The sequence below is a fragment of the Macrotis lagotis genome, chromosome 7 (assembly GCF_037893015.1).
Source record: "Macrotis lagotis isolate mMagLag1 chromosome 7, bilby.v1.9.chrom.fasta, whole genome shotgun sequence".
Lineage (NCBI taxonomy): Eukaryota > Metazoa > Chordata > Mammalia > Peramelemorphia > Peramelidae > Macrotis > Macrotis lagotis.
The window spans coordinates 144,779,992-144,795,755 of NC_133664.1; the positions used below are offsets into that span (position 1 = coordinate 144,779,992).

The following is a 15,764-nucleotide window of genomic DNA, read 5'->3' on the forward strand; positions in this document are numbered from 1 at the left end:
CTCTCTCTCTCTCTCTCTCTCTCTCTCTCTCTCTCTCTCTCTCTCTCTCTCCCTCTCTCCTTCTCTTTCTCTCCCTTTCACTGCCTCTCTCCCCTTCTTCCATTCTTCCTTTCTCTTCTATTCCTCCTTCACTTTTCCTTTCCTTCTTTCTCTCTCTCCTTCTCCCCTCTTCCTTTTTTTCTTTTCCCTTCTTTCTCCCCCTTACTCTCTGTAGCATGTCTCTGTGTTTGAATTTAGAAATTTTTCTCATTTTGTTTGAAGCTTCATGATACTCAAAATACTAGAATGGATGTGATTGCAAGGGAGAATGTTTATTATACCCTTCTAGCTATAGTCTCCTCAGATTTGTGTGGATCTTTAGAGCTGACCTAGATCAAATCTCTCATTTTGCACATAAAGAAATTAAAGACCCAGTATTCTAGTAAAAATGAGATAATTTTGTCCATGATTTTTTTTAAATGTTGAGATTGCTTTTAAAAAGGAAAAAAACCCATTTGCTAAGCAGCTGTTATGCTCATACTGTAATGTAATGAGATTGGTCTTCATAAGTCTCATTATTTTAGTCACACATTGCTAATGGGGTTGTGACTTATCCAAAGAGTGACAGTATGTGGGAATGTTTTTCTAGTCATTTTTTTAGGTAAAACTGTTGAGGCAAGAAATTCACCTTTCAGCATTGCAGATGCAAGCCAACCTTCAGAGAACAATTGAGTATATTGAAAGCACACTAGTGTTAGGATCAGAAGACCTGTTTGTTCATCCTGATTTTGAGACCCACTTATAACTTTGTGACCCCTGACAAGTCACATAATATTAGTAATTAATGATAATAGTAATAGATAACACTTCTATCAGTACTTTTTCTAGACTGGCTACTACACTAAGCTTTTTGTAAATACTTTCTCATTCACCCTCACAACAACCCTAAGAAGTTATTATCCTCCTTTTATAGATGAAAAGTATCTAAGGCTGGTTTTGCAATCAAATCTTTCCTGACTCCAGGGCCAGGACTTTCTGCACAATGCCCTTACCTACCTCTATGAGATATTTGTGGAATTAAATTGAATTTTATAGATAAGGAAATTGAGCCTTAGAAAGATGGTTATTTTTTCAAAGTTTCCCAACTAATTAGTCACAATAACATAGTTTTTTAAAGTAGTGAAACAATATGTAATTGTTAGATATTATTTGAGGAGCAGGGTGGGTTGGACTTTACATTTTTTATGGTTAAAGTGAAGCTAGAGCGCCTCCCTATGGTGTGATATATGTCAAATTGTGTCTTAGAATAGATAAGAATCCTTATTTCTCTTTGTGATATCTAATGTGATTTTCTTGCTTTGTTGTCCATTCTTATTAGGTGAAATGAGGAATGATTTATATATCACCATAGAAAAAGGAGAGTTTGAGAAAGGAGGAAAGAGTGTGGCCAGGAATGTGGAAGTGACCATGTATATCATTGACAGTAATGGCCAGAACTTAAAGGTATGATGTCACTTGTCCTTTATGTTTACATACTGATTTCATTTTCATTGCTTTGGATTGATTTCATTTTTATATTTCTAGAACCTTATATCTTTAACTCTGCATATTTTTTCTTTATATCATTCATAAATTGAGGTTAAGATTTCCTCCTTAGTTTGCCTTTTAAATTATATGTTGTTTAGTAATTGTTTTATTCATATTATCAGTTATAATCTATGTAGCATTTATTTCTTAAATATTGCCTTATTTTTTGTTATTTTGGGGCATGCATTTCTTTCTGTTTTCTCATGGTTATTATGCATAGATACTTGACTCACCTTTGAAACAACAGAAATATTTTTAAAAATATATCATAGTCAGGGGTAAGTGGGTGGCACAGTGGATAGATTATTAACTCTAAAATCAGGAAGACCTGAGTTCATATCCTGCCTCAGATACATGATACTGTGTTACCTTGAGCAAGTCACTTAACCATATTGCCCAACCAAAAAAAAAATTAATGTTGAAAAATCTAACAGAGTGGCTTTTCTGTACTTTCCCCAAATAAATTTTTATTAAAGAATTTCTTTTGTGGCAGAAACATTTATCTGGATCCTACATGTAGTCCATATATGATTGGGGACTGTAGTTATATGTTCATATGAAAGAACCATCCCAGTCTCTTACTAATGTTCCAACTGAGGTACCTTATCAATTTTTAAGCATTTCCTTTAGAAAATGACATAATATGTAGAGTTAAGCTCCCAAACACATTATTGTCTTTTTAAAAAAAAAATTGAGGTTCTTAATGTACTATGACTATGTACTTTTGAAAAAAATTATTTTATTTTTCTCCAATTACATCTAAAGACAATTTTTAATATTCATTAAAAAAAATCTGAGTTGCAGTTTTTCTCCTCTCCCTCACCTTCCTGAGACAGCAAGCACTTGTATATATATATATATGTATATATATATACATATATATATATACAATCATGCAAAATATATTTCCATAAGAAATTTTTGATAACTATTTCATCATAATTGGTTTTCTTTGAAATTCTAGGCTTTAAATACATTATTTTCAATAGGGGTTTATACTCCTGACCTGCTAAGGGAGACAGCTAGGTGACTTAGTGGATAAAATTTTGAGCCTGTAGTCAGGAGGACTTGAGTTCACATTCGGCCTCAGATACTTACTAGTTCTGTGACCTCAGGCAAAACACTTAGCCTGTGTTTCCCTTAATCCACTGGAGAAACAAATGTCAAATCACTCCAGTATCTTTGCCAAGAAAATATGATGGACAGTATTTATTGTCATTCTATGGTCTATGGAGTCACGAAGAGTTGGGCAAAACTTAATGAATGAACAACAATAAGCTTTACCAGATTGCTAAAGGGATTCTATGATATCAAAAAGGGAATTTCATTCCTCGGGTTATTATGAATAAATGTGGCACATCTTTTAAAACAATGAACCTCTATTCACTTGGGTTAAGCAAATACAGCTTACTAGCAGGTATAGCTGTCTTACTGACAAAAGAAGGAACTCATTTCATATGAAATGAGAACAAAGGGAACATATATCATATATATATATATATATATATATATATATATATATAGAGAGAGAGAGAGAGAGAGAGAGAGAGAGAGAGAGAGAGAGAGAGAGAAGTAATTGCACTAGTGATTTCAAAGTAACTAGAAAAAGAAGCTGTCTTTAACCTGTTTGTTTCTTTTATTAGGATTTTATCTCCTTTGGCTCTGGTGAGCCACCAGCTAATGAGTTCCATTCCTTTGTACTTTACCACAACAACAGTCCCAGATGGTCTGAACTGCTGAAACTCCCCATTCCTGTGGATAAATTCAGAGGCGCACACATCCGCTTTGAGTTCCGACATTGTTCCAGTAAGAATTGAGTATAATTAATTATATTGCCTTGTCTTATCAGGGCAGTCAGCAAAGTGAGTAAACTGAGAATGAACCCTGAGGTAATGTTTCTTGGGGAAATGGATCCTTATTTGGACTGTGGAAACACCACACTTGGGGAGGGGTTCAGAGAGAGCAAAAATATGGTAGGGGACTAGATACATACAGTCATGTCATACAATATGAGAGCTCCAGAATAATCAAGAAGCAGTGTAGAAAAATGGAATGAGTCATAATCTAGAGTGGGGGATATGAGTTCAAATCTAGCTTTGACACTTATTAGCTGGGCAAGTTGAACAACTTCTCTGAACTCAGTTCTTTATCTATATAATGGAAATAATCAGAATCATAGACAGATCTACAAGATCTAAAGACAATGTGGTTCAAACTCCTCATTTGATCAATAATAAGTCCCAGATCATTTTATTGACTTTTCCAGGACATTCAGATAAATGAATAGTAAAACCTGATTTGAACTGACTCCTGATTCAGTACACTTTTCATTGAACTGTATGACTCTGACTATAATAATTCCTAACTTCCAGGACTGATATGCATAAATATAGCACTGTATAAATATATGCTATTATTACCAGTACCACCAGACATATTACAGAAAGAAACAGATTTAATATAAAATAATAAGACAGCCAGATTGGTATTGCATAGAACTTCATAATTTGATTGATGTCAAAGTAAGTGCTAATGCAGCAACCATTATGATTAGTGGTATCTCCTGAGGATTTTTATGAGCATCCATTCTAGTGTAACGGTCATTAGGAGAGTCAGAGCTTAGCTGGGTAAGTTTTGTATAGAATTTGTGTAGAGGAGAGAGTCTGGGTGCATTGTGAACTTGTCATCAGGAAGAACCAAATTCAAATGCCACCTGAGAAATTTAGGAGCTAGGTGAACTCAGACGAGTCATTTAAATACACCCCAGCTCAGTTTATTTTCTGTAAGATAGAGATAACATATAAGACCTACTTTATGAAGATGTGAGGATAAATGAATAATATGCAAAAAGGACTTAGAAATTAAAATGCTTCATACCACTACTATGGCTACTGCTACTGCTGCTGCTACTACTACTACTACTACTGCTGCTGCTGCTGCTACTACTACTACTGCTCCTCTTCCTTCTTTTCCTTCTCTTTTTCTTCCTCCTCCTCCTATCCTCTTCTTCCTTCTCCTCCTTCTGCTTCAACATTACTCTGCAATTTTCCTCAGGCTTTTTGAAGTTGAAATTATAGAATTATGGGATATTAGGACTAGAAAGGACTTTAGAAATCTCATTTAGAAATCTCATTATGCAGATACCTCAATTTGTAGGAAAAAATTCAGAAAAACTGAGTAATTTGTTTCTGTTGCCATTTTTAAAATTTCCATTCTTCTTATATCCCCTGACTTAGATGAGGGGTGTGTGTGTGTGTGTGTGTGTGTGTGTGTGTGTGTGTGTGCATGCAGATGCATAATTACAATGAATTTTACTTTTTAAAAAAAATAACAAAACTAGGTAAATTTGAAGATTTATAGTCTAAGAGATAGGACAAGTTTTTAGTTACTTAAGAGATTATTAACTTGGAAGTCAGAGATCTTAGAAATTTCAGAGGATAAACTTGAACTGTTAAAAAAAATTACATCTTTATTTCGAATAACCTCTCACTAGAATTTAACATTTTTTAGGTTTGTTTGTTTGTTTGTTTGTTTTTGCAAGGCAAATGGGGTTAAATGGCTTGCCCAAGGCCACACAGCTAGATAATTATTAAATTTCTGAGACCGGATTTGAGCCCAGGTACTCCTGACTCCAAGGCTGGTGCTTTATGGACTACGCCACCTAGTTGCCCGAATTTAACATTTTCTTCAATTATTTAAAAACATTCTGAGGAAGGGTCCATAAATGGAGTCATAACATTAAAAAGATTAAGAACCCCTGATCTATTCTATAGGAGAAGAGAGCATAAGTAACACATTTATTTAATGCTGTGAATCTTTTATGCTCTTTCTTTTTTTGATTTCCTCCCAATTTTACTCTTTTGAGTCCACTTCTACCTCTCTCCATCATTCCTTTTTTCCCCCAGGGTCTTCTCCTGAAACTCACTAAACATGGATATGCCCCTAAAATTCCCTTGTAGTTTTTCCCCTTTATTTCTTGGTACTAATCTTCTGCTCTATTAATCTCAATGATCTCCATATAAATGATGCCCAAGTCTATATGTCCATTTAAGGCCTGTATCCTGAGCCCCAGTCTTAAATTTTCAACTTTGTTTGGTAATACTAATGCCTGCACTGGTATTTGGTATTTGGTAACTTTATCTTGGTGCTCTGCTAGTATTCAAATTACTCCATCTATAAACCTGGATAAATACTTCACAGAATCTCAGAGCACATCCGAAGAAATAAAATTACATGGCCATGACTACCATTTTCAGAATTTCTCTCATCTTATTCCCTAAGAGGAGATTATGAATGTGGAAAAATGTGACATAGTGTATGGAGTCCTGGACTTAGAACCAGGAAGATTCAAATTTGAACTTCAAGTCAGAAACTTATTAGTTGTGACATCCTAAAGTAAGTCACTTAACCTCCATGCCTCAGTTTTTGCATCTGTAAAATGAGCATAATGATAAGCTGTATAGGGCAACTAGGTGGCATAGTGGAAAGAGCACCGACCTTGGAACCTGAGTTCAAATTTCACCTCAGACACTTAATAATTACTTAAATGTGTGACCTTGGGCAAGTCATCCCTTGCCTTGCAAAAAAAAAAAAAGCAAACAGTGATCCGAAATAGGATATATAGAACAGAGTTATGAGCAACGATTCAGATAAAATATTTAAAGCACTTTGCAAACCTTAAATCAATATATAATGTGAGTTATGATGACAATGTGATGGCAGGGACAATTATAAATTGTAATTATAATTATTAATTATAAAAGGAAAACATATCATGCATTTGGTTAAGGAAGATCCTTACCTAATTCAATTTATTGAAGATTTATTAAGTACCTTCTGTTTGCAAGTCAGCTAGGTGTTATGGCTACAGAGATAATATTGAAAATTTTCCTGCCTTCCTTCTACTGAGGCAGCCTAGATAAAGGTGTATACCAACCAATATCCAGCATGAACTAACAACTGTGGCAATCAAATGATATTTGGTGAAGATAAGGATTCTAAGAGGCAGAAATGAGAACAGAAGGGAAGTGCAGGCATTAGGCAGTAGTATATAGATAAAGAAATATACGGAAGTAAGAGATAAAGTTTCAAGTTTGAGAAAAAGCAAAAAAACTCATTATCTTTCAGACCTTCCAGTCTTCTTAAATTCTCTTTTACTATTGAGGACCTTACTACCTTCCATCCCCCACCCCAGCTCATAACCTCAATGTCAGGTATGATTGTTCATTTTCTCTTGGGGGAGGAAAAGGGTTCAATAATCAGATCTTGCTTATTTCTCCTTTCATAACATCTTTTACATTCCCCTCTTACCACTCACATAACTGCTCCTTAATTCAGGTCCACATCACCTCTAATCTGGTCTGATGCAATAACTATTTTATCTGTTGCCTCAAACTTTTCACCTCTCCAATACATCTTCCACATAGCTGCCAAAGTGAAGGGGCAACTAGGTGTTGCAGTGAATAGAGCGCAGGTCCTGGAGTCAGGAAGACTTATCCCTCAGACACCTACTATCTGTATGACTCTGGGCAACCTCTGATTACATCGCTCTTCCTTTCAGTAAATTCCAATGGTTTCTTATTAGCACTAAAATCAAATAAAAAGCTCCAGCTGGCAGTATTTAAAGTCGAACATAACCTGGTACCTTCCTTTTTTAGTTTTCTTACATTATACTCCTCTTCTTGTACTTAATGAACAAGTTACAGTAGCCAGCTTCCTGTTTTTATGATACTTCTTTTTCTCCCCCCATCTTGGGAATCCTCCCTCTCTTCCCCTTTATCTCTTAGAATATCTGGATTCCTTTAAGGCAACTCAAATCCTGCTACCTATAGAAGATCCCTCAGTGCGGTTTCTTTTTTGATAAGTTTGTTTACTTCTTCTCTGTATATACAATCTTATTTATCTTATTTACATCTTATCTTATCTTATTTACATGTTGTCTCTTTCCTTAGAATGTGAGCTCCTTGAATTGGGGGATGACAGGGTTTCCAGTTGCCCTTCTCCACCTGGCAGTTCACTGCAACTGTGGGAAGAATGGGGATAATCCCTTCTATATTTGAACCCACTTTATGCTCAGCACCTCCTGACTCTTGGTTCTTTCAAGTAGCTAAGTCGACTTCATCATCATCATTTAAGAGCAACCCCTTAGTATTCAGTTTAGAGTTTTGGTTTTTAAAATGAAACCTCATTTCACCATCAGTTTTTCTGGCATTTCTTAGCTCTAGGAACCCAAGTCAGCCTATGAGAATTTTTTTTTCCCAAAGAAGTAATTCAGTTGTTTTATTCAAAGTGCTATTCTATGATGATTGAATGAAACAGCTTGGTGGTACAATGAATGGATAGAGTACTAGGCTTGGAGTAGGAAGACTCATCTTCCCAAATTCACATCTGGCCTCAGCCACTAGCAGTTTGACCCAGGGCAAGTCACTCAACCCTATTTTCCTAAGTTTCCTGAAGTGGAAATTGAATTGGAAAAGGCTATGGCAAATCACTTCAATATCCTTGCCAAGAAAATCCCAAATGGGGTCACAAAGAGTTGGCTACAACTGAAAAATGATTGAACAACAGCAATAGTGTGTCATGTCACTAAAGACTTGTTAAACCGGGGGTGGCTAGGTGGCGCAGTAGATAGAGCACCATTCCTGAAGTCAGGAGTACCTGATTCAAATCTGATCTCAGACATTTAATAATTACCTAGCTATGTTGACTTGGGCAAGTCACTTAACCCTATTTGCCTTGCAAAAACCTAAAAACAAAGACTTATTAAACCTTAAAGAAACATTGTCCCTAACTCATTTAGCTGTAGTCTCAGCTATAATTTCCTTGACCTATAATTTCCTTGATCCAGCAACTCCCTAGGGTGGAAGGTCCTTCTATCAATATGGGTCTGTACTTTCTCAACAACTTTCTCTCTCTCTTAAAGAGTCACCTAGAGCACTGAGAGTTTAAGTGACTTGTCAAGGGACATATTCAATATATTTCAGAGAGAAGACTTGAACCCAAGATTTCTTGGCTCTGTGACCAATTCTTGATTCCTCTTTAATTTTTTGCCTTGACATCCTGCATGCACAATGAATCAATGAACTGATTTCACTCACACAAATTTATTGAATGTTTGCTATCATTTTACTCCTCCTTACATTCAATCTAAGTCCTATCTCCTCTTTCATGTCTTCTATCTATCCCCTTCTTTCCATTCTTATTGTCACATCAAGTTCCTTATAACCTCCCTTATTACCTTTCCCCTGTCATGTTGTAACAACCTTTTTAGTTGGCTTCACCATTTCCAGTCTCTTGCCCAGCGAATTTGTCTTTCTGTTTGTAGAATAACTTTACTTAATGTATAGTTTTTATTGCTTAAAATTCTTCAATGACATTCTTCTTTAGGATTTCAAATATATATGATTTCTTCAGTACTGGGAACTTTCTCCTCCAGAAGAGAGATTGCTAGCTCTCCCTAAGTGGTCTTTGTGAGGCTCAACCATGAATTAGCTAAGATGGCCACAGGCTTAAATTTGTTGATGGGTTCATAATTTTCAGTTTAGTAGGGATTGGAAGAATTTTCATTTAGCTAGAAGGACCTTCAAGAACCCAGGGTAACCTGTTTAGGATATTAGTGTAAGACCTTGGTGGAAACAATGATTCCTTAGCCTCAAGTATATCCTACTTTTGTTTTTATTTCATGCTATTTCCCTTCACGTGATCTATGTGAGAGACAAATCGAATTCTTCCACATTCCCCAAATATGCTCCATGTTGTTCCACTTCAATGAAGACTATCCTCTCCTCATGTTTCCACTCTCCAAAATCCCATTCATCCAGCTCCAATGCCACTTCTTCATCAAAGTCAATTTTAGTTTCTAATGGAATATAGCCCTTCCCTCTCATGAACTCTCATAGTACTTTGTCTTTCTCATGTCTTTGCCATATTTTTCAATGACCATGCTTTTTCCCCCCCACTGCCAAATTACTCAGAAACATAAACTCTGTCTTATTCATCTTTATTTCTTATTTAGCCATTATTATGCTCAGTACCTATTTGTGATATAAGTGGTATAGGAGATGAAGTTTCAGGATTGGATTCAGGAAGACCTGACTTCAAATTTGACTTCAGATACTAACTGTATAAATCTGGGCAAATCTGCCTTTGTTCTTTTAATCTATATAATTGGGATAAAGTTAATAAGTGCTTTTCTGGAGGTTGTGAGGAATCACAATGAGACATTTGTAAAACACTGGCACATAATAAGCACTGTGTAAATGTTACTTATTGTCTTTATTCCATTTGTTAAATTAAATTATGTCTACAACTGAACTTGGATGAGATATTTCTGAGAATCATTCTTCTGATCACATATCATACTCTGGAGAATTATTCTTTATACACCACAAAGTGAAAGAAGAATTAAGGCTATAAAGCAATATTTTTCTAATCCTTGTTTTAACTTGGGAAGTACATTGGAAATGTTTGGAAAACACATTGTTCATTTCTTACTTCAAATTCAACTTTCAGAGTTTGATTAGAGTGATTACAGGTTCATAGATTTAATCTTTCAAAGAAACAGAGATCATTGAGTTCAGCTTCTCATTTTTCAGATAAATAGAATAACACCAGAGAGGTTAATTGATTTGCTCAAGGTCACATAAACAGTAAGTGGCAGAGTAGGGATTTTGACTTGAATTTAGACTCCAAATCTGATGCTCTTTTCAGTGAGCCATATTGCCTCAAAATCATTGACTAAATGATTAGAGCAACTAGATGGTGCAATAGGTAGAATGCCAAGGCCTGAAGTCTGGAAGTCTCATCTTTTCCAAATTTAAATCTGACCTCAGACAGTTACTAGCTGGACAAATAATCTAGTTTACCTCAGTTTCCTCATGTGTATAATGAGTTAGAAAAAGAAATACTAAATTACTTCAGTATCTGAAAAAAAAACCCAAATGGAGTCACAAAGAGTCAGACACAACTGAAACAACTTGACAACACTGACATCCGTGGCATCAATGAAGCATCCAAACATACTTAACATATCATGAAAATGTAATATCTATCTGACAACAATCTATTCTATTGAGTTTTATAGTCCTTTCATGTTCCCAAATGAAGGAGAAAGTCCATGCAACAATCTAGGCTAATAGCATCTAAATTAAGGGCTCAATGCATTGAAATCATACTTTGGTTGTCAAGACCATTCTTTACAATTGCTAGGGAGCAGAGTTTGGCTAATATATTGCAAGTCCTTATGACCTTGCTAGTTAATGTAGTCAATGACTTCATGATTGTAGGATTTTTTAAAAATGATGTGTCTATGAACATAAAATTTGGGCACATATTATGTTGACTTATTTAAGGGCATAATTTCTCTTATTTTTTTTCCCACAGCAAAAGAGAAAGGTGAGAAAAAGTTGTTTGGCTTCTCTTTTGTTCCTCTGATGCAAGAAGATGGTAGGACACTTCCAGATGGCACACATGAGCTCATTGTACATAAGGTAACATCAATTATATTTTAGTAATCTGTGAAGAAATATGAAGTCATCATAGTAGACTAAAACTTTTTTCAATGCTTTAGTAAATAAATCTATCTTGAATTCTTTGGAAAAATTTTCTTGTATCAGGTTGTTTAGGAAAATTGTTAGGAAAACAATTTAATAAAAACATCTTTTAAAAAATTCTAATTCTAATTCTAACATTTTATGTTTATTTGGGGCTAGGAGATTGTCTAGAATCTAGATCAATGATAAAAATCAAAATAGAAATGGTTCTGTGTAGGTGGTAAATTGACTTAGGAAACTACAAATTAGCATTATCTATATTGCATTGTATTTTTTTCCTAAAGTTCCCAATTATATTTTAATCTGAATTCTGCCAGTCTTGGGGATGGACCTCTGGACTAGATGGTCACTAAGACCTTTTCCACTTCTAAGAGTCTTCAGTAGGTTTTAGGCAGTGTAGTAGAGTATAGAAAGTCCTAAGTCTGGAATAAGAAGACATGGGTTCAAATCCTTGCTCTGCTATTTACTTTCTGGGTAGTGCTGACCAAGTTATTTAATCTTCTTTGTATTCAGTCTATTCAGCTATAAAATGAGGGGATTGGACTCAATGACTTCTGAGATTCCTTCTAGATCTAAATCTGTGATTCTGCAATCACTCTGGATCTGTGATACTAAAAACCAGTTTGGAAATTACTTAGCAAATATTACCAACAATCCACTTTTTTCTCAAATTAAAAAAAATTGTTTAGGCATTTTGTTTCATTACAGAAGATATTCTTTTCACAAACATCTAACAACCCCTTATTAAAGAATACACTCTTCTCAAAACTATTTATCATATGTGAAATGAAAAGGAGGAATGTACTCTTTAGCTTTGAATAGATGATACTATTTCATCTGGCATTTCTTGCCTTTTAGTGAAAACTTGTTGTCATTGCTTAATACAATATGTTAGGCATACAGGTAATATGCTGGGCCTGGAGTTAGGAAGCCTTCATACATAATACATAATAACTGTGCCACTATTGGGGAAGAAATTTAATTTTTTTTGCCTCAGTTTCCTCAACTGGATAATACTAGTACCTTCCTTCCAGGGTTATTGAGAGAATGAAATGATATAATAACTATAAAATGCTTAGCATATTGTCTGGCACATAGTAGATGCTAAATAAATGCTTGTTTCCTTCCTATTGTACTTTTGGTTCAAATTTCTAAATTTGATGTATATCCCTCCTTGCAACTCTTACCATATGTTTTTGAATTTTTTTGGTTTCTGTCATTCATAATGTTCCAGAAATATTCCATTACATAATGCCTTATAATTTTTTTAGACATTCCCCAAATGTTGGGCATATATTTTTTCCCCTGGATTTTATTAGAAGTTTTCTGAATATTTTTGTACACATGATTTTCTTGTTGAAGTCAATGGCCATAGTCCCATAAGAAAATCTCCAGGACAATTTAGTAACTTTTCTTGCACGATTCCTTTTTTTTTAAGAATTTTGTACACTTTTGATTAAAATACATTAATAAGTAAATTAAATAGAATATGTATTTAAAATTTCTCCCCTGATATGCACTTTTGGTACATGAATAAGTAGCTCTAGGTCTGAAGAAAGCATTAAGTATTTCTCTTCCTGTTTTGTTTTTTTTTTTTGTAACATTTCTAAAGTAATTGGTCAGAACTTCTTACATGTCAAAAACAAAGACCTGGAGAAAAAGAAGTATTCAGAAATTTTACTTCAGAGAATATATAAATGTAGAATAAAAATTGAGACTAGCTGGCTCTAGTGACCTTCTTTAGTCTTCCTTTGGTCCCCAGAGAAGTAAAATTCCTTTATGGTCTAACAAATCCATGAATCTGGCATTCTTTGTTTTTTGCTTATTTTTGTTTTTTTGTTTTTTGTTTTTTGCAAGGCAAATGGGATTAAGTGGCTTGCCCAAGGCCACACAGCTAGGTAATTATTAATTATCTGGGGCAGGATTTGAGCTCAGGTACTCCTGACTCTAGGGCTGGTGCTCTATCCACTGCGCCACCTAGCCACCCCCTGAATCTGGCATTTTTAATGTTTATCAGGTTTAAGAACAAATCTTTAATTTGAGTTCCTTTGTGAATAGGATTTCATATTTCATTGGCTGCTCATGGCATAACTATGAATTACCTCGTCGTTTCTGAAATCCAACTTGTAAAATAAAAAGACAGAAAAGAATATTTGTTATGTGAATATCCAGCTTTTGGATTCAGGCCCTACTCTTCTCTTTGTCTCCCTTTCCTTTTATCTCGGCCCCTCACTCTTTCCTGTCCCCTTTACTCTTTCTTCCTTCTTTCTTTTTTTCATTCTCTTCCTTATCTCCCTCTGTTTTCCTCTCTTCTTCCACCTTTCCTTTTTGACTTGTATCTGTATTCCTTTCACATAGTTTAGTAGCTGGCATACAGTATGAGCTTATTAAAAGCTAAATATATCTGCTTTATTTATCCCTTTCTCCCTTCTCTGCTGCTTTCCTCCTTCTCTTTTCCAGAAACCCCAAAATTTTGGTGCATAGGTAAACTTTATTGTAGTATAATCAACTAGCAGTATACCACTGAGGATTATCATTGATATGGTTTAATGTTGTTCAACCTGCTTAGGCTGAAATTTGCAGGCACTCCCCAACACTGGTCCTGTTGCATCTCTAAATGATCATATTTAAAATATGAAGATTTTCTCATACCTCCTTGTCTTGTCTGTCTTTTAGCTAAACCTCCCTCCAGTTTCTAGTCTGATATTAAGATGCTTTTTTAGTAAATCTTTTAAGCTTCAGGGAGTGAGATTCTTTGGGTTCCAAGGTCATTCTGCTTCTGGTTAGCAATCTCAGTGATATGGAATTCTCCTTCATGATATAACTCCTTTATTCCTTTCTATAATTCCTTGCAGTCCTATCATCCCACCTTCTCCTTGTTTTTTGTCATGTAACATGACCCATGCTCTATTTCTTAATATATTTTGGGGTTTTTTCCCCCTTCTTTCTGTCTTAAGTATAATTTGTGGATCTCTACTCTTAGACCTACTAATCTTAGATCTCCTTGTTGCTATCTTCCCACCTTTATTTTTTGTTTATCCTTATTCACCTTTTTTATAGTTTTACTTCTCAACTTTCTGTTCTCCTTATCTATTTCTCATTCTTAGTGTTCATTTAACACTATACCATTCATCCCTACTCAACTTAGGTACATGTAAGTCATTCTTCATTTTATAATGTCACCTTCATGACTTCATGGTATACATTTACACTTGGAGAGCAATTTCCAAACACTTGTCTTATTTTTAAAGTTGCTTGAGACTGACATTTGCATTAATACACAGATTACTCTAGCCCCTGATATGGATGTATACTTTAACATCACAATTATCTCCTGGTCAAGAACATTTTATCATGGTCTTCCTTAATTATCCAATTAGCGTTTTATCAGTATATACCACATGGCTATTTTTTTAAACATGAATTATCAGATAGAGCCAAAATCATGGAAAAGCTATGGTATTGGAAATTTCTAGTGTCTCTTTGAACCATTTAGGAAATGCATTCAAGTATACTCTATAAGTAATGTTACTGTTTTCTGTACATCTTGACTAGTTCCTATGAATATTCAAAATAGGAAATGATTTTACCTATAACATCCAACTACCACTCCCAGCTGCACTCCTCAGTCTTTCTCTTTACCTTCTTGGCACCAACCTTTCTGTCCTGGAGATGGCTCCTTCCTGAGCCCATTCTCTTAACTGGTTTCTTACTCTACCCAGATCACTATTTAATGGCTTGCCAAGGAAATGTTCATGGCAGTACTGACTCAACTCTTCTCTAAACTTTGCTTTTACTTGCTATAAGCCATTCCTGAGCACCCTCCTTCCCTAACTCCTGCTTTTGACTTTCTAACTTTGGGGTTTTTCTCTTCATTAAAATATTAAATATATATAATATCAAATAAAATATAAATATAAATATCATAGAGATGATATTGCTTGTATATATTTGTGTCTCCAACATCTAGCTTTATGATTGGCTCACAGTGGCCTATATTTTTAATATATATATAATATGTAATAATATATTATTTATACATATATTATATATGCTATATCAATTAATATCTACCTTTTGTCAATATACCTACCTTGCTTATTGTTCTTTATATCCTCATCCTGACCAGCAATTTATGGTTGAAGCTTTGGTCTTAATAACTTTGGTTAATGAGCCCAAAGGTTTATAAAAACCTTGCATATCCTTTTGACCAAACAATACCACTACTAGGTCTGTATCCCAGAAAGATTAAAAACCAAGAAGAACAGGGCATATATGTACAACAATATTTGTAACATCTCTTTTAGTGGTGACAAAAAATTGAAAATTGAGAGGATGTTCATCAATTGGAGGATGACTGAATAAGTTGTTGTATTTGATTGTGATGGAATACTATTTTGCTATAAGTAAAGACAAACAGAATGATTTCAGAAAAAATCTGGACTCACATAAACTGTAAACTGAAATGAGCAAAACTAAGAGAACACTGTTATACAGTAATAGAAATGTTGTAGGATGAGTAACTCTAAATAACTTGGCCATCCTCAGCAATACACTGATCCAAGATAATTTTGAAGAATTTATGATGACAAATGCTATCTACCACCAGAGAAAGAACTGATGACATAGTTTTCTTTATTTTTCTTG

General features: G+C 34.7%; 1 protein-coding gene across 1 annotated transcript in view; it reads left to right on the top strand.

Annotated features, from left to right (window-relative positions):
- The window catches only part of DOCK4 (dedicator of cytokinesis 4), a 345,771-nt gene that overhangs the window by 158,306 nt on the left and 171,701 nt on the right, over window positions 1–15,764 (top strand). Inside the window, exons 14-16 of the mRNA XM_074195289.1 lie at window positions 1,358–1,482; window positions 3,210–3,372; window positions 10,948–11,054. Coding sequence (XP_074051390.1) covers window positions 1,358–1,482; window positions 3,210–3,372; window positions 10,948–11,054 — 395 coding nt within the window. The remainder of the gene's footprint in view (window positions 1–1,357; window positions 1,483–3,209; window positions 3,373–10,947; window positions 11,055–15,764) is intronic.